The sequence below is a fragment of the Lutra lutra genome, chromosome 5 (genome assembly GCF_902655055.1).
Source record: "Lutra lutra chromosome 5, mLutLut1.2, whole genome shotgun sequence".
Taxonomy (NCBI): Eukaryota; Metazoa; Chordata; class Mammalia; order Carnivora; family Mustelidae; genus Lutra; species Lutra lutra.
This window is the reverse complement of record NC_062282.1, coordinates 62503091-62524932: the sequence shown is the minus strand read 5'-3', so window position 1 is coordinate 62524932 and position 21842 is coordinate 62503091. Positions and strand designations below refer to the sequence as shown.

General features: G+C 49.6%; 1 protein-coding gene across 1 annotated transcript in view; it reads left to right on the top strand.

Annotated features, from left to right (window-relative positions):
* SH3PXD2B (SH3 and PX domains 2B) overlaps positions 1 to 21842 on the top strand; it is a 101697-nt gene that overhangs the window by 26070 nt on the left and 53785 nt on the right. The window contains exons 2-3 of the mRNA XM_047729859.1: positions 5050 to 5130; positions 15933 to 16008. Of these exons, the coding sequence (XP_047585815.1) occupies positions 5050 to 5130; positions 15933 to 16008 (157 nt within the window). The remainder of the gene's footprint in view (positions 1 to 5049; positions 5131 to 15932; positions 16009 to 21842) is intronic.

The following is a 21842-nucleotide window of genomic DNA, read 5'->3' as shown; positions in this document are numbered from 1 at the left end:
CCGCTTGCGATCACCTCATTACAGTTTAACCATGAGATCTGCATTGAAAAGGTGCATTTTTTCCTTTGCTGAGGAAGTAATCCATGGGGTGATACTCTCACATGGGGTGGCTCTCCTTATCAATGACCTTTCACCCAGTAGTTCCGCATCCCTCCAGGGGGTGCAGTGCCATCTTGTTTTCACACCAATGGCTAAGAGTTCCGGAGACAACACATTTTGGTCAGCACCAGTTTTTGTTGGTTTGTCGATATTTTTTATTCCAGCCATTCTAATAGATGCACGGTGATACCTCATCGTGGTTTCAGTCTGTCTTTCTCTAATGGCTAATGATGTAGAACATCTCGTGTACTTATTTGCCATCTGTGTATCCTTTTTGATGAAGGGTCTGTTCAGATTCTTGTCCATCTTGTGATCATGTTGGTTGTTTCTTTACTGTTGAGTTTTGAGTCTCTTTTTAAAAAAATACATTCTGTACATAAATTTTCCTTGGACATACATATGTTTTGAGGGCTATTCCATGGAGAAAGGTTCAGTGTCATTTCCAGGGTAACATGGCATGGACTACAGAGACCTCTGCAGGAAATCTACTTTTGTTTAAAGTTCTTTTAAATGTGATAAAATATATATAACATATATATATGGTAACATAAATGTTACCATTGCAGCCATTTTTAAGTGTTCAGGTCAGTGTCATTAAGTACATTCACCCTAGGACTCCTGGGCGGCTCAGTCGTTAAGCATCTGCCTTTGACTCAGGTCGTGATCTTGGGGTCCTGGGATGGAGCCCCACATCAGCCTCCCTGCTTAGCTGGGAGTCTGCTTTTCCCTCTGCCTGCTGCTCCCGCTGCTTATGTTCTCTCTATTTCTCTCCCTGACAAATAAATAAATAAATCTTTATAAAAATTTAAAAAAAAAAAGTCAAGGTCAGATGTGTTCAGACTGCTTTGGTGGCAAGTAACAGACACTAAAACTGGCTTAAACCAGAGAGGGAAGGTTTTGACTTGGGGCCATGAAATGTCCAAGATTCTGGATCTAGGGGTCCAAATGATGTCACAGGACTCGGGCTCTTTCTCTCCCTCTTGGCTGCTTGCTTCTGTGTGACAGATGCTTTCCACACAGTTCTCCCCCCAGTCAGCCATCGCAGTGGGGAAAGGAGGCTCTTCCCTGACCATGCCATCAAAAGTCCCAGAGTTGAGTCTTATTGGCCTGGCTTGGGTCATGCGCCAGTCCCTGACCCATTGTTGTGGCCAGGGACAGGCAACAGTCTGGTTGGCCAGAGCCACAACACCACTTCCTATCACAAAGACTAGGGAAGGGAGAGGGATGACATTCCAAAGGAAATTAGGCACTGTCACCAAGACAAGAAAGGGAATACCAGAAAAGCAGGCATATTGATCAGCTCCTCTGCGGGAGGAACTAGCTGTGCATACCTCTTGTGCGCCAGGCGTTGGGCAAGGCCCCACGTGCATCAGTGATTGCAGAGAATCCTCAAGGGAAATTACTCACCCTGTTTTAGAGACAAGAACACTGTGGCCAGAGAGGTTGGTGCCTCTGAGTCTCCCCCAGCAGCAGGGCGGGTGTCAGAACCCGGTGGGTGTGCCCTTTCACCCGCCCCTAAACCCTGGGGAAGGCCAAAGCCCTGCTTTGGGACAATTCTCATTAAAAGTTAGATCTGTGCCTAAAAATGCAGGCACCAAATTGTGTTCAGAGCTTGATTCCAATAAACCAATTAGGACTGCTGCAGAGTCCTTGTACCATATGTACAGAACTTTAAAAACTATAAACAAGAGATCTAGAATGAATTGTGTAAGCAGGATTTTGTTTTCCATTTATGGGAACACTTTTTTTGTTGGCTTTAGGAAAACAATGACACTTTGATGATCAGGTTTTTTTTTTCCTTTGTCTTTTAATCCATGTTAACATTATTCTTGACAGGTAGTTATCCAGACTTCGTGTAAGCATCCCCCAGTGACAGGACTGTTGGTATGGTCCTCTCTGGGCCTCAATTTACCCATCCGGAAGTTGGGGCCATTGGATTAACTGAGTCCCTTTCAGTGATGGAAAAGCCTCCTGAGTGGTGTCCCTGCTCCTCGTCAAACCATTTTTCATACAGTAGCCAGAAGGATATATAGGAAAAATTTTTAAACACATACATTAAATCATGCCACACACCCCTACCCCTTGAAACTCTTTAATAGAACAAAATCCCATCTCCTCCCCGTGGCCTGCAAGCCCCTCATAATGCCACCTCTGCCTGCCTCCCAGCCCCTGCCTCCCTCCTCCCCCAGCTCTGCTTGCCGTGACAGTCTTCCTGCACCTCAGACATGTCCGGCCTTTCCTGGCCTCCATATCCTTACTCGTCCTTTCTCTGCCTGAATACGCTGTTCTCCACTCTTCTGGCCAGCTCCTCGTCCTTCAGGTCTTGGCTCAGTGCTTGCTTCCTCGGATAGGCCTTCCCTTCCAAGGACACCCAGCTTCCCCACCTTCCCCCATCTCGTACTCACAGCAGACGCTGGGGGCCTTCCTAAGCACTGAATGTAACTTCCAGTTACGTACATACTTGCTTGTCTGCTGGTCTGTTGCCCATCTTCCCATCTCCAAGGGCAAGGTCTAGTTTGCTTTTGCTCCTCATTGTGTCTCAGCACCAAGCAAGGTGCCTGGCACACAACAGGTACTTAATAAATGTTGTACAGTGAATGATTGAATGACAGATGGGAGCCATTCAAAATCCCTGTGCCGGAGTCTTGCTGAAGCAGAATTGAAGTTTTTTAATAAAACTGATAACTACTCAGGTGGCTTTAGAGATAGAGTTCTTTTTTTTGTCAGAAAAACACTTTTCCAAGGTGATTCCCAAAGGATTCCTTGACCTGTTCTCTGGCTCCAGGAGGGCCCCAGGACCGGGGAGCACAAACAAGGGTGGGGGATGGGCTGAGATGCCCAAATCCCTGACGTTGTTAAATTAGCCTGTTTGGATGAACGGGGGTGGGGCAGGCATTGGAGAATCAGAGTGCAGGATACTGAAAGTTCTTGATCTTTTCCTTTCTGCCAGGCAAAGAACTCAGAGCTTGGCCTCTAATAATCTTTACAACTCTGTGTGAGATGGACTTGCTGACCCCATTTTACAGTTAAGGAAGCTGTGGCTTTGAGGGTTAGGAACTTGTGTGAGTCTAGAGCTTCTTGACTCTAGAGCCCACGTTTCTTCCTCTCTGTCATGCTTCTCAGAAGTAAAATGCATGTTGGATTTGGAGAGGTCATTCCTGGTGGACTTAGCTTGGCACTCAAGGGCACTTCCCATCTTAGCCAGAATTATCTTCCCCTTATTCATCTCTTCTCACCTGGAGAACCTTTTTCTGCAAGTCCCTGACCATCACCCTGGTCTCTGGCCCCAGCCCCCACAGAGTTGTTCCACTTTGTGGAACAACTTTGTGGAAAGTTTCCTGATGAAGTTTCCAGGTCCTTTGAAGTGTACCACGATGACCCTAGGCTTCAGAGAGCTCTCTCCTACCTCCCATCCCGCAGCAGTCAGGACCAGAGTACATGTGTCAGAAACCCAACATAAGCTGGCTTCAAGAATAATTTGAGAAGGCAGGTTCGGCCCAAGATGTACTGGCTCGGGAAACGTGACAGACCAGGAGTAGATTGAGCTGCAGGCAGAGCTGGATCTCAGGGTCAGACCGTGTTACAGGAATCTACTGATGGTGGCCTCCTTCTCGGGCAAGCTCCTTCCAAGCGGTGATGAGATGATCCCCCAGCAGCTCCGGGTCCGGTCCTAATAGCCCTGCCACTTCAAAGAAGAGAGTTTGACTTTCTCAGGGGTTGGAGCAAAAGCCCCAGAGCTGACTCTTACTGGCTCTGATTGGTTCAGCACAGGTCACATGCTCATTTCTCAACCAATCACCGTGGATAATGAATGCACCCACCTCTGTATCTAAGGAGCTGTGGGGAAGGAGGTTTTCTTCATGTATGTATGCCCCTTCCAGCCAACCCTCAGCTCATGGCCTCTGACAGCACTGAGCCCCTCATGTTTATACAGCATTTCTGCGTTTCCAGAGAGCTTTTTTTTTTTTTTTTAAGTTTTATTTATTTATTTGACAGACAGAAATCACAAGTAGGCAGAGAGGGGGGGGGAAGCAGGCTCCCTGCCGAGCACAGAGCCCGATGCAGGGCTCAATCCCATGACCCTGCGACCATGACCTGAGCCAAAGGCAGAGGCTTTAACCCACTGAGCCACCCAGGCGCCCCTCCAGAGAGCTTTCACATACATACTTTTTCATTGTCAACTACCCTGCAACCACAGATCGTTTGTGCAAGTCAGGAAAGGGTTATGCACGTGCTAATTTCTTATCCCCAGTGTCCAGGTAGTGTGCAGGGTCACTAGACCCTGCCTCTGACCTCCTGCCACCTCACTTTGCCCAAATTTGTCATTGTCCATTGTGTTCTGTGTGGGCCGTGACCTGCGACAAAGGCTAGAAACATGGCCCTGTTGCTTATAAAGTGCTTCACTGTTCTCAGCCACGTGAAATCCTCACACTGTCATGTGAAGCAGGTGCAGTCAGCCCAATTCACAGATGCAGAAACTGGCACTTGGAGAGAGAAGGGACCTGGCCCAGGGCCTGCTTGGTGAAGTAGCATGGTGGCTTCGCTTATGAAAAGTAGAAGCGGCCCAAGAGCCGCTGGTCTCAGTGGCTTCTGACACAAGGCAGAGTTCTAAGAATGACTGGAAAAAGAGCCAGCCCCGGGGCTCTCTGGATTGAGTGGAAAGCAAGAAATCTCTACAGTGCTGTAAAGAACACCATCTCCTGAGATGAGCTGGGTGCTAATGCTTTCCCATTCTTGATTTCACTTAATCCTTTGCATAGCTCTCAGAGGTGGCGGTTATACCCACATTATTGGGGAGGACACTGAGGCCCAGAGAGAGTGCGTGACTTGTCCAAAGCCATTCGGCTGGTACCCAGGTCTTTCTGACTCAACCCTTTGTCTTGCTCCAGAGCCCTGGAGATGGAGGTCTCCCTTGGTGTTAATGCCCGTCTCCTCTGTTCCCCTCTGTAGGTCTATATCATCCGGGTTACCTGGTCCAGCGGCTCCACAGAGGCCATTTACCGGCGCTACAGCAAGTTCTTTGACCTCCAGGTAAGGATTTGGTGAGCTCTGGTGTAGGAAGAAGTTTAATTGGGCTAACTTTCCATTTTGACATCAGAACCTAGACCCTCATCTGTAGCAGACACATAGTATTCTTTTTTATTTCTTAGATTTGAAAATGTCCATGTGCTCACTTCAGCAGCCTGGGTACTGAAATCAGAATGATGTAGAAATTAACATGATCCTTGTGCAAGAATGACACAAAACTGTGGAACACACGCTTGACTATCCCAGGAGGGGAAAAATCTTCCTGGCTTCAGGCATAGCTTGATTCAGGTTTTTCACAGTACCACTGCACCCAGCTCCTTCCACTCATCCTGCATTCCTACATTCACGGTATTGGCTTTATCCTCAGATCCCACGGGGTTACAAAATGCTCTGGGCTTACACTCAGCGGGAAGGAGTGAAAGGTCACTTCCCAGAAGTCCTAGTGAACACAGTGTCCTCTGCATACCATCCCATGTCTTGGCCTCACATGTTCTCTTGGAAGCTTGGGTGATATTAACCACAGGCAGCCTTGTTCATAGGGACCTAATCCATTCCTAAAAATGCTGGATAAAGAATTTCCAGAATCTGTATTTCCTTATTTTAAAGGGGGAGGCGAGATAATAATGTGCTCTTAACCAGTTTCCCCGATATCAGTAAAACAATCTCATGCGCCTACGGAACCCGCTGCCAAGAGGTACTGCGTAAGGGGAACCGACTGAAACACCAGTTACCTAGTCATTAAAATGCGCTGAACTTGTGAGTGGCATTCTGTGTTCACAAAACGCAACAAAGTCAAACAGTACCATATGTAAATTACATTTTCCTTCTGGTCCACAGCAAGCATGTACATACACAGAAAGGCTGTATGTTAAAAGATGCTAAGATACTATCTAAAACAGACTTAGCAGGAGCAGCTTAGGGGCCAGGAAGGGGCTGAACCCTAGGGGAAAGGCAAGGAAGAAGACTCCCAGTGCCCTTAAATGCCATGAACAGGAGGTATAGCCCTGTCTGAGAATGACCAAGACACCCTCTTACCTAGACTCCCTCTTCCCCTCTTACCTCTGTGCAGAGCTATTACAGCGGGTCTTCAGTTCAGAGATTGATTGTTGGGTAAACACTTCTACAAGTTACTAGACTGACTTTTCACACACGGCATGTCTGTGTAGGGAGGACTGCCTATATTTTGCTTCCAGAAGCCTCTTGCCTACCTGTTACCTCCAGAAGGATAACAGGGGGCAGAGAACAGTGAAACTGCTACAGTCAGGATTGCTAGCCTGCAGATTATGGACATCACACAGCAAACACCCGCTGAGCAGCTTACGCAGGAAGAGAGGGGGAGGGGAGATTTATGGGAGAAGGCAGCTGTGCCCCACGGAGCCCAGAGCAGGAAAGGCAGCCGGCCTCATGGGGGCCACGGAACTAGCAACTGAATGGCCCTCAGAGGCCCAGCAGCTCCCCAGCCGTCTATCACTGTGGCCAGGGTCTCCCACTGAGCCTACTTTGTTTTCCTGCTAACCTCTCCGGACCAGCTTCCTCCCCGGACCCATTAGCCTGTATCCCCCAGACAGCACCGCAGCCCCCAAGTTGAAATGCCCTTCCCTGTCGTCAATACACCGGCATTTCTGGGTGCTGGGTCCAGTCTCCAGAGGAGAGAATCTGATTGTCCCAAGGGTGCCGGGTCCACCTCCGAGCCTGTCGGCTTGTGGCCAGAGAGGTCGGGGCGTTTGGTATAGCGTCATCTGGAGGAGGAGGTTGGACAAGGACGGGGTGGGGAGAAGCTTCTGGAAGCACATATGGAAATGTTAATTGCTATTCTGCAGCCCATGAGGCAGCATATCCAGGGCTTTAGACCTAGACAGACTGGGTTCAAACCTCAGCTTGCCTTTCAGATCTCTGCTTGGTATCCCCTCTGTGTGTTTCTGAGACTCAGTCTCCCCATCTGCATATTAAAAGTGAAAACACTTTCTAGTGCATTCATGGTGACAGTTAATTGAGATGTGCCTCACTCAGTAAGCACATTAGCTGTCATTAGCTGTCCCTCTGTTCAGATGAGTCTTGCCCGAGGTGACATCATTTGGAATGGCTTGAGCCAGCACGTGATCACGAGTCTCCCTGGCCCAAAGCCTGTCCTCCCTTAACTCTCCTGTTCTGACTTAACTTTCTTATTTCTACCAGAACTCAAAAGTGAGGTTTTCTTCCCCACTCAGCATAATGGGCAATAATTGGGGGTTTGCTATCACAGAAACAGCTGCCTCAGGCTCCCCTCCCTGCTAGTCTAAAGGCAGTGGTTCAGCCAGCCTTAAAGAGTCCCAGATGGGTGGCTGGAGTGGGAAAGTCACAGAATTCCAGAGGGTCCTGCTGTCCTAGAAATGGCCGGCTGCCTACCCCCCACATCCCAGAGTGGGTATCTGGCAGAGAGTAGGGCAGACCCCACCAGCCAAAGTCAGCTGTTCCCAAGGACGAGTCAGGGAGGCCCGCCCGTATGGGGCTGTGACCCCCTGAAGTAAGATAATTTCATGATCCCACCCTCCCCTTCCTCCTGTCTGGCGAGTAGCCTCGGCTCTTTCAAAAGTATCTTGGCACAGAAGAGTATGGGGAGGGCCAAGCTTTCGTGGAGGAACAGCTAGGCCAGTGTGGCGTAATGGAAAACGCAGAGGACTCAGTCAGGAGACTTGGGGCCCAGCCACCTGTGCTGTGTGGCCTTTGGCACACCCCTTAACCCCTTTGTTGCCTGACTATCCTCATCAGGAACGTGAGGTAATGACAATAGAAACAGCATTTCTGGACCGCTGACTGCTCAGCATCTCAATATATTAACTCCTTTAATCCTCATGTTAAACTTATTAAATTACATAGATGAAGAATCTTAGGCTCAGAGAAGTTAAGTCATTTGCACAAGGTCACACAGTTAGTGAATATCAGAACTTGGATTTAAAACTAGGCGGGTGATACCAGATACCACACTCTTAGCCACTGTGCTTCTAGTGCCCTCTCTCTAGTGGCTCCTTCACAAGGTTTATGTGGTCTTAAGAGAGGTGATGTGTTTCCAGAAGGGGTAGAGCACAGAGACAGCAGATTAGTGATTGCCAGGAGCTGGGAGGAGGGGGAAAGGGAAAGAGGCTCTTTGGTTGGCTCGTCCAACCCAGTACTGACTGGGTATCTTTTAGGGGTGATGAAAATGTTCTGGAATTGATGATCATGTTTGCACAGCCTTGTGAATATACTAAAAACCACTGGATTGTACACTTTAAAAGGGTGAATTTTATGGTATTTGAGGTATATCTCAATTGCTTTTTTTTAAAAAAAGTGATGATATGTGTGAGCAGTTTCTGGGCTATCGAGCCCCAAACAAATGTCAGCTGTTGGGATTATTGATGGGCGTGGGTTGCTGCTGGGAACTGGTATAAAGATTAGAGGAAGAGACGGTGCCAATTTAATAGAGTGGTTAAGATCCTGGGCTTCCATCCAAATGCTGCCACTTACTGGCTGTGAGATCTTGGTTTAGTCAGTACTGTTTTAGTTGCAGATGACAGAAACCCAGTCAAAATGGATTACTCAAAAAGAACATTGATTAGCTGAATGTAACTGAGACATCTAAGAGTTCTTGGCTTCAGGTGTGGCTGGATCTAGGAGCAAAAGTGTCAGTGAGGACCTGCCTTCCTCCAATTCTCCACGTTCTTCGTGCCCAAGCAGGGTGATGGGTGATTCAGAGGTGGTCGCAGCTCCAAGCTGTATCCCACAGGTCAGCTCAGTGGCTTCAGGAAAAAGAACACCCCCAACACTTTAAGCAAAAGTCTCATTGATTCATCTTAGGCCAGTGGCTGGACCAGTCAGGGCCACCCTAGGGACTGGAGTAGAATGTGCTTAGACTAACCAAGGAGTAGAAGATTCCCCTGAAGGAATCAGACAGCTGCTGCCACAGAGGGGGGATAACCTGTACATGACAGAAAACAACATAAGCTCCTCCTGGTCGAGGCAGGACATTCCGGTAGAGGAAACAGTCTGCAGAGAGGCTGCCTGGGGTAGAAAGGAGGAGCATGACTCAGGCTCCTTTGTGGGAAAAGAGACTCACAGTCACCAGCAAGAAGGTCCCCTTTATGACAGTCCACCTTCCCATGTGATTTCCTGACCCTCTTCTGCTTAGAACAGCCAGACCCTAATCGTCATGCCTGCCACTTTCTAGTGGATCTCTGACCTCGTATCTCATTCATACTAGGGTACAGGCTATAGAGCCCTGGGCTTGGAATGGCAAGACCTGGTATCTGGTCCCAGCACTGGGTTACCAACTGTGTAGCTTTGGGCAGGCCACTCAGCCTCTCTGAACCTCCCTTTCTGCCCTAGCCGGGGCCCATGCTGGAGAGTCCATCACAGCGTGCCAGAGAGAGCTGGCATCTGAGCATCTGAGCAGGGCACAGGGATGGCCAGAACGCGCAGAGCGCTGAGGGCAGTGCCTGGTGGAAATGGGGTTTGGTAGAGTGACACTGTGATGGGGTCAGTGAGCATTTGCTGAAATGCGCCATGTGCCCACTTTCTGTGCCATCTCATTTAGTCCTGAAGTCACAGACAAGGAAGCAGAAGCTCAGAGAGGCAGAGTCCTGTGCCCAGAGGCAGCATGGCTGTGATTCAGGCCCAGGTGTGGTTGAGTCTGAAACCCGTGCTCCCAACCACTGAGCCCCCCAGCCTCCTTGAGGCCCAGCATTGCGTTTATATCTGTCTTTTCAAAGCCAGGTTTGCCTCCGAGTTCTGCCTAGAGCTGGCCTTCAGGGGCCTATCTGGCACTCCCACTAAGACGCGGCCAGAGCCTGTCCTGCAGAGGGCTGCTCCCAGTACAACACAGGCCCGGCACAAACAGGCCTCAGATGGGAGAGGGGTCCACTCTACACCACGCCATGCGACCTTTGCCCTCTGAGTTTTCCCAGGGGTTCAGTGTGTCCCCCAGGCCAGCGTCATGGTCTTCAGCAGAGCCGAGGAAGTCCTCACAGAAGGCACAGTTAGCTATGTGCTGAGCCAGACCTGAGCCAGACCCCAGGTGTGCAGAGAGAGACCTCTGTCCCAGCCAGGGGGGCCTTAGGCAGAGCTCACTTCCTGGAGGAGCTGACATCTGAGCAGGGCCTTTACAAAAAGTAAGGAGCCGACCTGTTGGCAGGATAGAGGAGGGCTTTACCTGAAGAGGAAGCCACGTGTGCAAAGGTATAGAGGCAGGATTTCTAGCTGGGCATCTGGCAGAATTCCCATGGTAGGGGACACAGAGCCAGCTGGGTCACTCTGCCCAGCATGGAGCTTGGGGGAGAAGTAGGAGAACATTCCATCTGTGAGGACCCAGAGAGGGCTATTCCTAGGGACAGGGGCTTGCCGGGAGAGTTGTTTCTGAGGCACAGCTCATCCCAGAGATGGGAGCGGCTATCCCAGGACACACAGCAGAAGTCATTTGTTTCCCGCAGGGGTTGAGACATGACCGACCTGTCCCCTCTCCAGTAGTTTGACGGCCCCAACTGCCCTTCTGAGCTTTGGCGAATGTCTGCCCAGAAGCCCCCATGCTCCATCCCAGAGGCCAAAGGAAAGGGAGTGTCTCCTCATCTTTTCTGGGGGCAGGTACAGGGGTGGCAGAACTAAAGGGCTCCCACTCCCCAGGTGGACCTGGCCTAGCCGGGAAGGCTGCCCAGCAAGATCCTAGGCAAAAACTGGCCTCAGAATCCACCAGCTGTATTTATCTGTATTTATCGAAGTACTGGATAGCAAAGGCTGGGTCCTCAGACACACAAGACACTGTCTTCTGAAATTGCAGAGCCTCCCACATGTTGTACACACTTGATGGAGTCATCCTTCCCTGCCATCTGAAAAGCTGTGGCCATCTCGGTGGCGAGTAGCTGGGACAGCCCTTTCCCACATGGTCAGCAGTTCTTGATTTCTGAAATGGAAAGGAACAACACTGTGTCGGTCACTTGGCTCTGAATCCCAGGCCAGGGTCCTGTCGCTGCCCCTAGAAACTTTCTCCTAATGTCTCCTCTCCAGACCACAGAATAAGGGAGGACTTTCCATGGCTGACCAAACCAGATAACCACTTTTTTTTTTTTTTAACTCATTCATTCATTCTTTTTTTGCACAGTTGTATGCCAGGGACCCAGCACCTACCAGTGAGGAGGTACTGGGGCAGGCCAAAGGGCAGGCAGACTGATAAGGAAGTCAGACTGAGAAAACGCTGACCTGGACCAAAGGGGCCGCAGGAAGAAGAGCGAGGTGGGGAGGTGGGCCCCACATGGCATGTCCACCAGGACTCCAGACCATGCTAATATTTAGCCAGACCAGCTCCTTGAGGGGACAAAATCTCCAAAGACAGCGAGCCATGTCCAGCAGGTCCGGGTATGTCATTTTGTCCTGTTCCGAGGACCACATGGCTTCCCAGCGACCCTGTGCACGGCGGTCTCCACAGCCTGCTCTGGCTCTTCTGGGACAGGAGGCTTTGTGATCCTGAGGGAGTAAACCCCTCCAAGTCCAGTCTGCCACTAACACAAACCACGTGTGGCCCTCCATGCCAGCTTCCACACTGTTTTCCTTGGACAGCGTGTCTCCTTTCTCTCCGCCACAAGCTGATGTGTTGAAAACTGCTGATGGAGTGTTCTCTCTTCCCCCTTGGAGGCCTGCAGTATGGCCACTTGACGTGGCTCCCTCTCCCTTCCCATCCCCCAGACTGACTCACTTTCCTCCTCGGTTTCCAGTCCTCCTCACCTCGAGCACCACTTCCTTTTATTATCTGGGGGGCAGGGCATGGATTTTCTAGTTTCCCAGGAGAGCAGTCTACACTGGGCCTCAGCCCGGCATGCCTCTGCTCCTGTTGCTGCAGACCACCTGGGTCTGGGGGTTCCCATGGAGTGTCTGGAATGTGGCCTCTGGGTGCTAAGTACAACAGCTCTCTGGATAGAAGCAGTTTGTGGCCTATGAGCCTGGACACACTAAGACCAAGAGCAAACTAGCTCACAGGCTCTGATCTCTGCTTGCCCATAGTCCTCTTAGATTGTCATTCCCATTGGCAGGGTGATAAAGCGAACTAAAATTGGATATGGCTAAATGAGGAGGGTGGGTGTTCTAGTCCAGCCCTGCACCATCTGTGATGATGGCACTGGTCATGTGAGGCTATTTAAATTAATAAGAATTAAATGAAATTAAAAGTTTGATTCTCCAGTCTCTGGAGCCATGTTTCAAGCGCTCAGCCTTGGAGCTCCATCCAGGGCTAGTGGCTGCAGTAAGGGCCATACAGACACAGAGCTCTGCCATTACTGCAGAAAATTCTGTTGGATAGCCAAGCTCTGGCTCCCGATGGCACTTGGATAGTCTGAGGACTTTGCTAACCTTGAAGCACAGCCTTGTGATGGAATGTTATTCAGCCTTAAAAAGAAAGGACATTCTGACCCCTGCTCCAACATGGATGAAACTCGAGGACATGGTACTGAGCGAAATAAGCCAAACACCGAAGGACGGACATTGCGCGATTCCGTGACATGCAGCACTGAGAACAGGGAGATCTGTACAGATGGAAAGGGCAGTGGTGGTTCCCAGGAGCTTGGGGTGGAGAATAAGGAGTTCATATTTAATGGGGACAGTTTCAGTTTTGGATAATGAGGAGGTTCTGGAGATGGATGGTGGTGATGGTTGCACAGCAGTGTGAATGTGCTTAATGCCACTCGTTGTGTGGTCAGAAGGGTCAATATGGTAAAGCAGTCTGCGGTCCTCCTTCCCAGACGCTGACTTGGGCTCCCTCGGCCGGGAGGCTGGCCCCTGACATGGCAGCAGGCCCGAGGAAGCATCAGAATGTAATTCCGGGACTGTCGGGTCCCCAGGGTACAATCTGTGCTTAGACTTCACAGCATGAAACCCAGATCTACCGCCTCAAATTAATAAATTACATTTGTGGGGTGGGACACTTCAGCTCTTTGGGCCACGCTTGTCCGGGTAAAAGCAAGTCAGGACAAAGGACGAGAGAGTAACTTCCTAAGGCGTGCTTCGGAGACCACAGGCAGCGCTGGGGAGGCCTGTTCCTCTTGCCTCCTTCCGACAGGCACAGAAGGAAGCCAGGAAGGGGAACGGGTAGATGGATTACTGGCGCATGCCATTCTTTTCTCCAGAGTTCCCTTTATCGGTGTTCCAGCATCGTCCTGACAAATAAAACTGAGAAGGACCAAAAAAGACGGCGTTAGGCAAAACCTATCATCTCTGAAAGACTCTGTAGCTGAGACTGATCGATCATCCCACTTTTCTAAAGAAAGCATGCTGTTCACCTGTGCACAAAATATTCAACTTACTTCATCTTGGGCTGATTTTTCACACTTGCGTGACACTCCAAAGCCACCCTTCAGAGTGATCTTAGGGAAAGAGAGTGGGATTTCAATTAAGGTACCTGAACTAGCCAGACCGCCACTCAGCTGGGCAATGTCAGGCAGCTGTCCATCTCTGCTCCCCAGTTTCTCCTCTCTGGGACATGGGGAGCAAACATTTGTACCACAGAGTTACCGCGAAGGTCAGATCAAATCATGCGTGGAAAGGTTTACTAACCGTAAACTGCCAAACAGCTGTTAGTCGTGGTGACTTGTTAGTGTTTAATATTAGTGACATGAATAGTATTAACTAGGGCACTTAGCAAACAGGTGAAGCTGTCCCCCACAGTGTTCCACTCGTCGCCTCTGTCAGTTTTTGCTGAGTGTCTACTTTGTGCCGGCATCGGAAAGCTCCTGGATGCAAAGAAAGCAGCCTGCCTTTGTCCACGGGCCTGCTATGGGCTCTCCAGTTGCTGAATGATGGTGGACCAAACATGTCCCATGATGTCCCAAACATGTCCCATCGCCACACAGCACAGAGTAGGGCCAACAGGAAACCACAAATCAGACCGTGACCTCTGGGCTGCTCTGCAGGGTGCCGGGCAGGCCAAGGCAGACCGGCCTATGCAGGGGCATCACAGAGGACAGCACCAGTGGGGCAAGGAGCCCCAACTCTCCTCCCAGGCCCACAGAGTGATCCATTATCATTGTCTCTGCTGTGTCATCAAGGCTGGTGATGTGACGGCAGGGAAGCCACGGGCTTCCACCCCTGGCTGCATCGCCTGCTGGCTGCAAGCCCATGGCAGATTTCTTCCCTCTCTGGGCTCCAGTTTCCTGGCTAATCATGTCCACCTTGAAGGAGTATTCAGAAGATTTAGTGAGAACATGTGTCTAAAGAATCTGGTCCGTGCCTGGCACGGGTAACGTGTTTCTCTTGCCCTTCCAGCCTCTCCTCCCCCTCCCTGTGCACAAGCCACACTGCTTCAGACTTTCTTTCCTTCTACCAGAAGGGCATCTTGAATGTCTTTCTCCTGGAGGAGAAATGATGAGCGGGCTTGTTACATTCCAGCCATCACGTGGGGGGCTCAGGGGTCCCTTTCCCTCTGCTGGAATCTCGGGCCCAGGTGCCCGTAGGGTGGTTATGCTGCCGTGACAGAGAGCCTCTCTGTACAACAAGAGCCCGTCTCTCACTCGGGCTGCATGTCCGTCGGAGCTTGTTGGGGGCTCTGGACCCACAGGGGCAGAGAACACACACTGTCACACACACAGAGACACACCACTGTCTGCCATGGCCAGTCACACGGCAGAAAGAAGTGGAGGTAACGAATCACACACCACTCATGACTCTCCCACCCCAAAGTCACACATATCTCTTCTGCTCACATGTAACTGGCCCCATCCCACCGCCAGGAGGTGGGGAAGTACAGATCTACGTTGTGCTCAGGAAAAGAGCCAGAATTCTGATGACAGCCTCCATCATTGCCACGGCCCTGCTTTAATCCATAAAGTAACACTGCATGTCGGTCTCATTAGGGCCTACTTAGAGATGAGACCCAAGGTCTGTCAATTCCCCAAGACCACAAACAACAGGTCCTTGGGATTTTGTCTATCAAATCAGAGAGGCGTTATCACACTAGTAAACGTTTCCAGTCTGGGGACTCTGCCCCTGTCCTTTCTCACTTCCACAGCAGCCTACACCTACCTCTGAAGGTGCTTCCTACACCACCCTGTAAGAATCCGTTTCCTTTTCATGGGGTGCCTGGGTGGCTCAGTGGGTTAAAGCCTCTGCCTTCGGCTCGGGTCATGATCCCAGGGTCCTGGGATCGAGCCCCGCATCGGGCTCTCTGCTCAGCAGAGAGCCTGCTTCCCATTCTCTCTCTCTCTCTTTCTGCCTCCCTCTCTGCCTACTTGTGATCTCTGTCTAATAAATAAATAAAAAATCTTTAAAAAAAAAAAAAAGAATCAGTTTCCTTTTCAGTCTCTCTGAACTACGAGTCATTTCATCTCCGAACCCCATGTGCCTAGCACAGAGCGGGGCCCAGATCTATCTTTTGGGCCAACTGCGGAATCTTAGCATGGCAGGGAAGTGTAATCATCTCACAGACCAGACGTAACCAGCCTGAGTCTCAGTGATTTGTTACCCAACAAAACCTGCAATTCTTAGGAAACAGATTGACCTGCTGTCAGTGGAATTCTGGTGGCTCTGGGGGTGTTGTTCCTGTTTCCGGTCCTGTATTTGGAGACCCCCAGGAAAACTGAGAATGGTCTCTCCCAGCTCTGAGCCTTCACTGATAAGGCAGCTGTGGACAGAGAATTGTTTTCACGGAGATCCTTCATCCCACTGACATTGCCTTCCCCATTAGTCTGGGTTTCTGAAAAGCTGAACACAGCAAGCCTTTGTTATCAAGTCACGTATTTCACATAATTCCCTTAAAATGTCAGAGATGCATTTATCATATTAAAGGCTTCCATTTTTGCTATTCTCCCCCTGTTTAGATGCAGATGTTGGACAAATTTCCCATGGAAGGAGGACAGAAGGATCCCAAACAGCGGATCATTCCCTTTCTGCCAGGTGGGTGAGACACATACTGTCAGAAGGAGCTCTGGGGGATCCAGGACAACCCCCACATCTCTCAGCTCAGCTTCCTGGGACAGTGTCCTAATGACCAGAGTCCCAGTCATTTGTAGAAATTAGTGCCTAAGGATATGGGCTGTGGGGTTAGATGCTACACCATCTACTGAGGCAAGATACTTCAGCTCCAGGATCCTCAGTTTTTATGTCTCTACAGTGGGAATAATTAGAGCTCATAAAGCTTTTGTAGTGTGTGGCATCTTTGTTTGGCTACAGTATGACTTTGCTATTGCCATGGCGTGAATTCACACCAATTTGGCAACTTAAAACTACCCTCATTTATTACCTCACAGGAACTCCAGGCAGGTGCTGCTGGGTTCTCTGGTTAGAGTCTCCTAAGGCAGAAGTCATCATCTTGGCCAGGCTGGGCTCTTATCTAGAGGATTAGAGAAAAATCTACTTCCAGCCTCATTCAGGTTGTTGGCAGAATTCAATTCCTTGCAGTTATGGAAATAGAATACGGGTTTCCTTGCTTGCTCTCAGCCAGGGACCCCTCAGCTTCCAGAAGCTGCCTGCATTCCTTATCCATCTTCTAGCTGGCACTGGGGCATTGAACCTTTCCCATGCTTTGATATCTCTCTGACTTCCCCTTCTGCTGCCACCTGTTGAAGAAGGCTGTTTGCTTTTAAGGACTCATGCATTACGTTATACCTACCTAGCTAATCCAGGATAATTTCCCTCTCTTTAAGTGAACTGTAGCATATGCTCTACAAGAGCCTAGGAGTGAGATCTCATCATATGCACAGGCTCTGGGGCTCTGGGGATAAGGATGGACATCTTTGAGGGCCCATTTTAGAAATTCTGCCTACCTGTCTGCCACAGTGACCAAGCACCTGCTGAGCTCCAGGCACTGTGTAGGAGTTAACACACTCATGGTTGATCCCTGCCCTTAGACATGAAGTGTTCCTTTCCCCCCCATAAAAAATTCCTTTAGGAATAGTATTAAGTATGTCTACTGTAGGCCAGTCATGGGGCTAAGTGCTTTACATTCATTACCTTGTTTAGGCTTCAGAATAACCCTGTGTCCATTTTGCAGATGAGGAAATTGAGGCTCAGAGAAATGATGATCATTTGCACAAATAGCAGAGCTGGGCTTCAGACACAGCTTTGGCTGGCTCCAAAATCCATGCCTGAAGTCAAATGGCCCCAGTTCAAATGCCAATGCCTCCGTTCATCCACTGTTACCTTTGGTGAATTATTTAAGCACAGAGTTTCATTCTTCATTTACAAATTGGAGATAATAGTGATACTTAAATAATAAAGTTGTTGTGAGGATTAGCTAAGTGCTAAGTAGCACTTAACTAGCAGCAATCAAGCACTTATTATTATTTTTATATACAGATAATCAGCAAATTGACAGTCACCAAAACCACAAATATTTAGAGCTGGAAGGGCCCTTTAGATCTTTTTTATTTTGCAGACAAGGGAGCAGGCCAGAGAGGAGGGAGACTCCCTGGGTCCCTCAGGAGCCCACCCTCCCCTCCCTACTCCAGGGTTCCGCAGTCAGCACATAAAGTGGTTCCTCCAGATATTAGCATCACAGAGTGGACTTAGAGACAGAGTAGATGTGTTTGCCAGGCCTCATCTACTGGGAGAATCACTTACCTAAAAAAGCTAATGTTTTTAGTTCTTCCACGGAAAAAGTGTGCAATCACACTGGAATTTTTGTCTCCAGTTGGAGAAAACCCAGTGTGCCAACGCAGCAGCCAACTCGTAGTGCTCCAGAGCATGGGATTTGAAGTCAAACGGACCTAGTTCTGTGACCTCACACAGATGATAGCCCTCTGCCCCCGAGCCTCAGTTTCTCCATCTGTAAATGGGACAATGACTCCTGCTTTACAAAACTCTCCTTGGTACATAGTGGGTTCTCTGCAAAAGTCAGAAACAGGATCGTGGGACGTCCCTTGGGAATTTCTTGGGAATTTCTTCATATTTTAGAGTCCTACTTAAATAAATGATCTGTCTGAATATTCGAGTTGAACTAGACTCCAAATGTAGGCTTTTTTCTTCAAGGAAGGAAAGGAAAGCAGTGAGTTATAACTCTTTACTGGATGAAAGGCAACAACCAGCTGTGAAAAAACTTCCCAGGACAGGGAAGAACTTGAGCTGACCCTCTCCCAAGGCCCTGAAAGCTTTTGTCGTTACAGAATCCTTTTTCCACCCACAAATTTATGAAAATGCTGTTCTCAGAGACTCAGCCCCATTTTTTCCTGCTCAGGGCACCCACTTGCTGCTCAGAGAGGTGTGGTCAGGCCCCAGGACCCCAGAAGCATCCCTTAGTGGCTCACCACTTCACTTTTCCTTGAGGCCAAGGCCAAGGGCAGGGATACACAGGCGGCATGTCCCCTCTCCTAGGGGTCTGTTTTCTGCCAAGACTGCCGCGTCAGCAGAACAAAAGCAAGTCTCTTGTTAGCACAAAGGCAGGGGGAGGGGGGAACAGCCCTGTACAATTTTCCATCCCAGCAAGAGCTGGGGAAGCCAACTTGGCAGAGGACGCGGCTTGAAAAATAAGACTTACAGTTTGGCCTTCCACCACTGTGGAAAACAAAAGCCTGCCCGTTCCCACCAAAGCCTGTGCACTCCACCAAGCACCCTTTCCGCTCCAGGAAGGCTGGAGCTCACCCTCCTTCCCCACAACTCACACAGAAACCCATCAGGCACAGATAAGGGACCATTGCCCCCATTGGCATTGCACTCAGAGCCCCCGACCAAGGAGGTACTGGCCGCATGGTTCTACCCAACAGCCTAGGGCCTGAGCTGGCTTCCAGGTCTGCTGCGACGGATGATGAATTAGCCTATCAGAGGCAGGTCTTAAGAAACCAGCCAGGCCGAGGAAAGAACACGGGCCCTTAACTGAGGAGTATGAGGCAGTATCATCTAACCGGTTTCAAAAATTAAGTGATTACTCTTTTTTGAGCACCTAGGAAGGGCCAAGCCCTGTGCTGGGTGAGTCATGGAAATTACTTCTAACAGATACAGGCTGTTCTCCCATTTTACAGATGAGGAGACCAAGGCTCTGGGAGGTAAATGCATTTCCCAAGGCAGCACAGTCACCCTGGATTGGCTGAGTTCAGCGCCTGTGGCCTCCCCAGCAGGTGCCACCACAAGTCTTCCTGTCCCCCTTGCTGGCAGGGCACCTGCCATATGCCCAGAGACTCCTCTCCCACTGGGGCCCTGCGGGGAGAAAAGTGGTGCTTTTGTTGTCCTGTCACACCCTCAGGAGACCTTGAAGGTACGGGAGTTCTCCATCCTTCTCTCTCAGCCGCTGCAGGCTGGGCCTTGAGAAAATTCTCTCCGTCAGTGGTGACTCCAGGACCAGCCTGTGCTGTTCCCACGGGCAGGTGCCTGCATCGTGCCTATTGTGAATTGTTAGAGTTGGGTCATCACAACCTCCCCAGTAAGAAGCCTGAACACTCCACTCCCCACCCTTCCTCTGATTTAGAGAAGGGGACATTATATCATAATGGGACCAAAATGGTTTTGGTAGGGACTCCTCTCCAGTTCCGAGAAACAGATTAGAGGCAGGAAGCATCTACTGTGGGAGGTTTCTCTTCAGGCAGGCATTCCTTATTTTTCCTAAAGCCTCGGGATTCTTCTCGGGGATTCTAAACTGCTAATGGTTCCACTCACGAGGGTGGTAATTTGATTATCACAATGACTGGGGGTGGGATAGGGATGGGCCAGGGATGCTAAACATCCTGAAGGGTGGGGGACACTCCCACACAGGGAAGGACTGCCCCACCCAGAACGTCAACAGGGTCCCTCCCTGTTGAGAAACACAGACTGTCCTGCCTAGAGGGCAGGCCCTCTGCCCTGGCCCATTGAGGGCTCACTGAGAGACTGCACCTATCGACTGAATAAAAGCAGGGACACCAGGTTGTAAACCCTCCCCACTAGGCTGCGTAATTTGCTTTTTTAATGGGAAACAGCATGAACATTTTCTGATTTCAGAAGCAATATATGTTTATGGTAGGAAATTTGGGGAAAGTCAAAGAAGAAAACAAAAAGGCTCTGTCTTCCACCACTTGGAGACAAGCACTTTGAAACCTGTGATGCGTTTTGTTCTAGATTTTTCTTTTCTAATAAACATGGTGTGTCAGAAATTTGACTGACTCATAAGCAAAATTAAAACAATCACCATAATAAACAAAGGAGACTCCCTGTTATTAAAGAATTTGAGGAATATGCATTTTATCTCACTGTGGGTTATTGTTTTCTTTCAAGTGGTAGAAGTTAAGCAGGAAAAAAAAAAACTTCAACATTAGGTTGACCATATCTACCTAACTTCCTAATTGTGCCCTTTTGCCCAAGAGCCCGTGGTCAGATTATTTTAAATGTTAGGTTAACCCCTTTGGCTTTTTGGGTGCAAATCTCCATTACCAGCTTGCATTGCAAATCTTGGGAGTCAATAGGCTGTTTCCCATCATCCCTTTCAATTCTGTCTTACACAGACTCCTTTGGACCTTTCCTGCCATTCTGTTCCTGCTCACCCAAGCTCTATCTGTGGACATTGCAGCCCCCCAGAGCCATGCAGGAGCACTGGTTGACCTCTCCTTGCCCTGCCAGGCTTGTGACCCGAATTCCTCTCCTTGACCTGCCTCCTCTGAGCAGAAGTAGGGGAAGCTCTTCATAGCTCTCCGTGCTCTGCTATTGGAAAGGTGTGGTCTCCCTGTGCCCTCCTCTTTGACCTCCCCCTGGATACCTCCTGCACTCTGCATAAGCTTGGCAGAGGGGCTTGCCTCCATCCCCCACCTCCTTGCCCCCCCCATGTCTTATTTCTGACCTTGCCTGCCCCCTGCCTGTGCCACAGGTCCAGAACGGTGAGGCCAAGCTATCTTATTGGTCAGTGCATCCATCTGGCCACCATCTGCCCATGACTCTCCCCTGTTAGACTCATGGGAGCTTACCAATCTGCTTTAAACAAACCTCACCCAGAGCATTTTAGCATCTTGGATCATCAATGACATCGTTTTTTTTTGTTTGTTTGTTTGTTTGGTTTTTGGTTTTTGGTGTTTTTTTTTTAAGATTTTATTTATTTGACAGAGAGAGAGAGAGAGAGAGATCACGAGTAGGCAGAGAGACAGGCAGGGGAGGGGAGCAGGCTCCCTGCCAAGCAGAGAGCCCGATGCAGGGCTTGATCCCAGGACCCTGAGACCATGACCTGAGCCGAAGGCAGAGGCTTAACCCACTGAGCCACCCAGGCGCCCCAGTGGCATCGTTTTTATACTTGTCTTTGCACGTGACCTGCCCACATGGTCCACTGGAAGCTCTGGTACCACATCCAGTGCTCAGGATATCACCAAGCAAGCAGTAGATGCAGTCTTGGTTAATTTTCGGTGAGGGAAGAAGTCTTGGAACCCTTCTGTTACAAACAGCTGATTTGAGGAAGAGATTGGAAGGATTTGTCATCTTGGAAAGTAAAATCCACCTTCATACATGCATCAGGTATGAGTGCCGTGTGGTGAGGGTACGAAATTGACCAAGGTCCGGTCAAATCCTGTGGGTACAGAGCCCCTGGACTAAGAGGAAAGAGGAAGCTCTAAATCGACAGTGTGTGCGATCAGAAAAGAGACAGGAACTCTTAATCCATTTGAAGTAGGTCAAAGTTTCTCAACTGGGATGGTGGGTGAAGCTGGATAAGAAGGTAATCCAGACAGAGGGAAGGCACAGAATAATGAAAAACTGTGGGGTATTTGCGGAACGTAAGACAAGACTAGGCATAGGACAGGGGCGCCTGGGTGGCTCAGTGGGTTAAGCCGCTGCCTTCGGCTCAG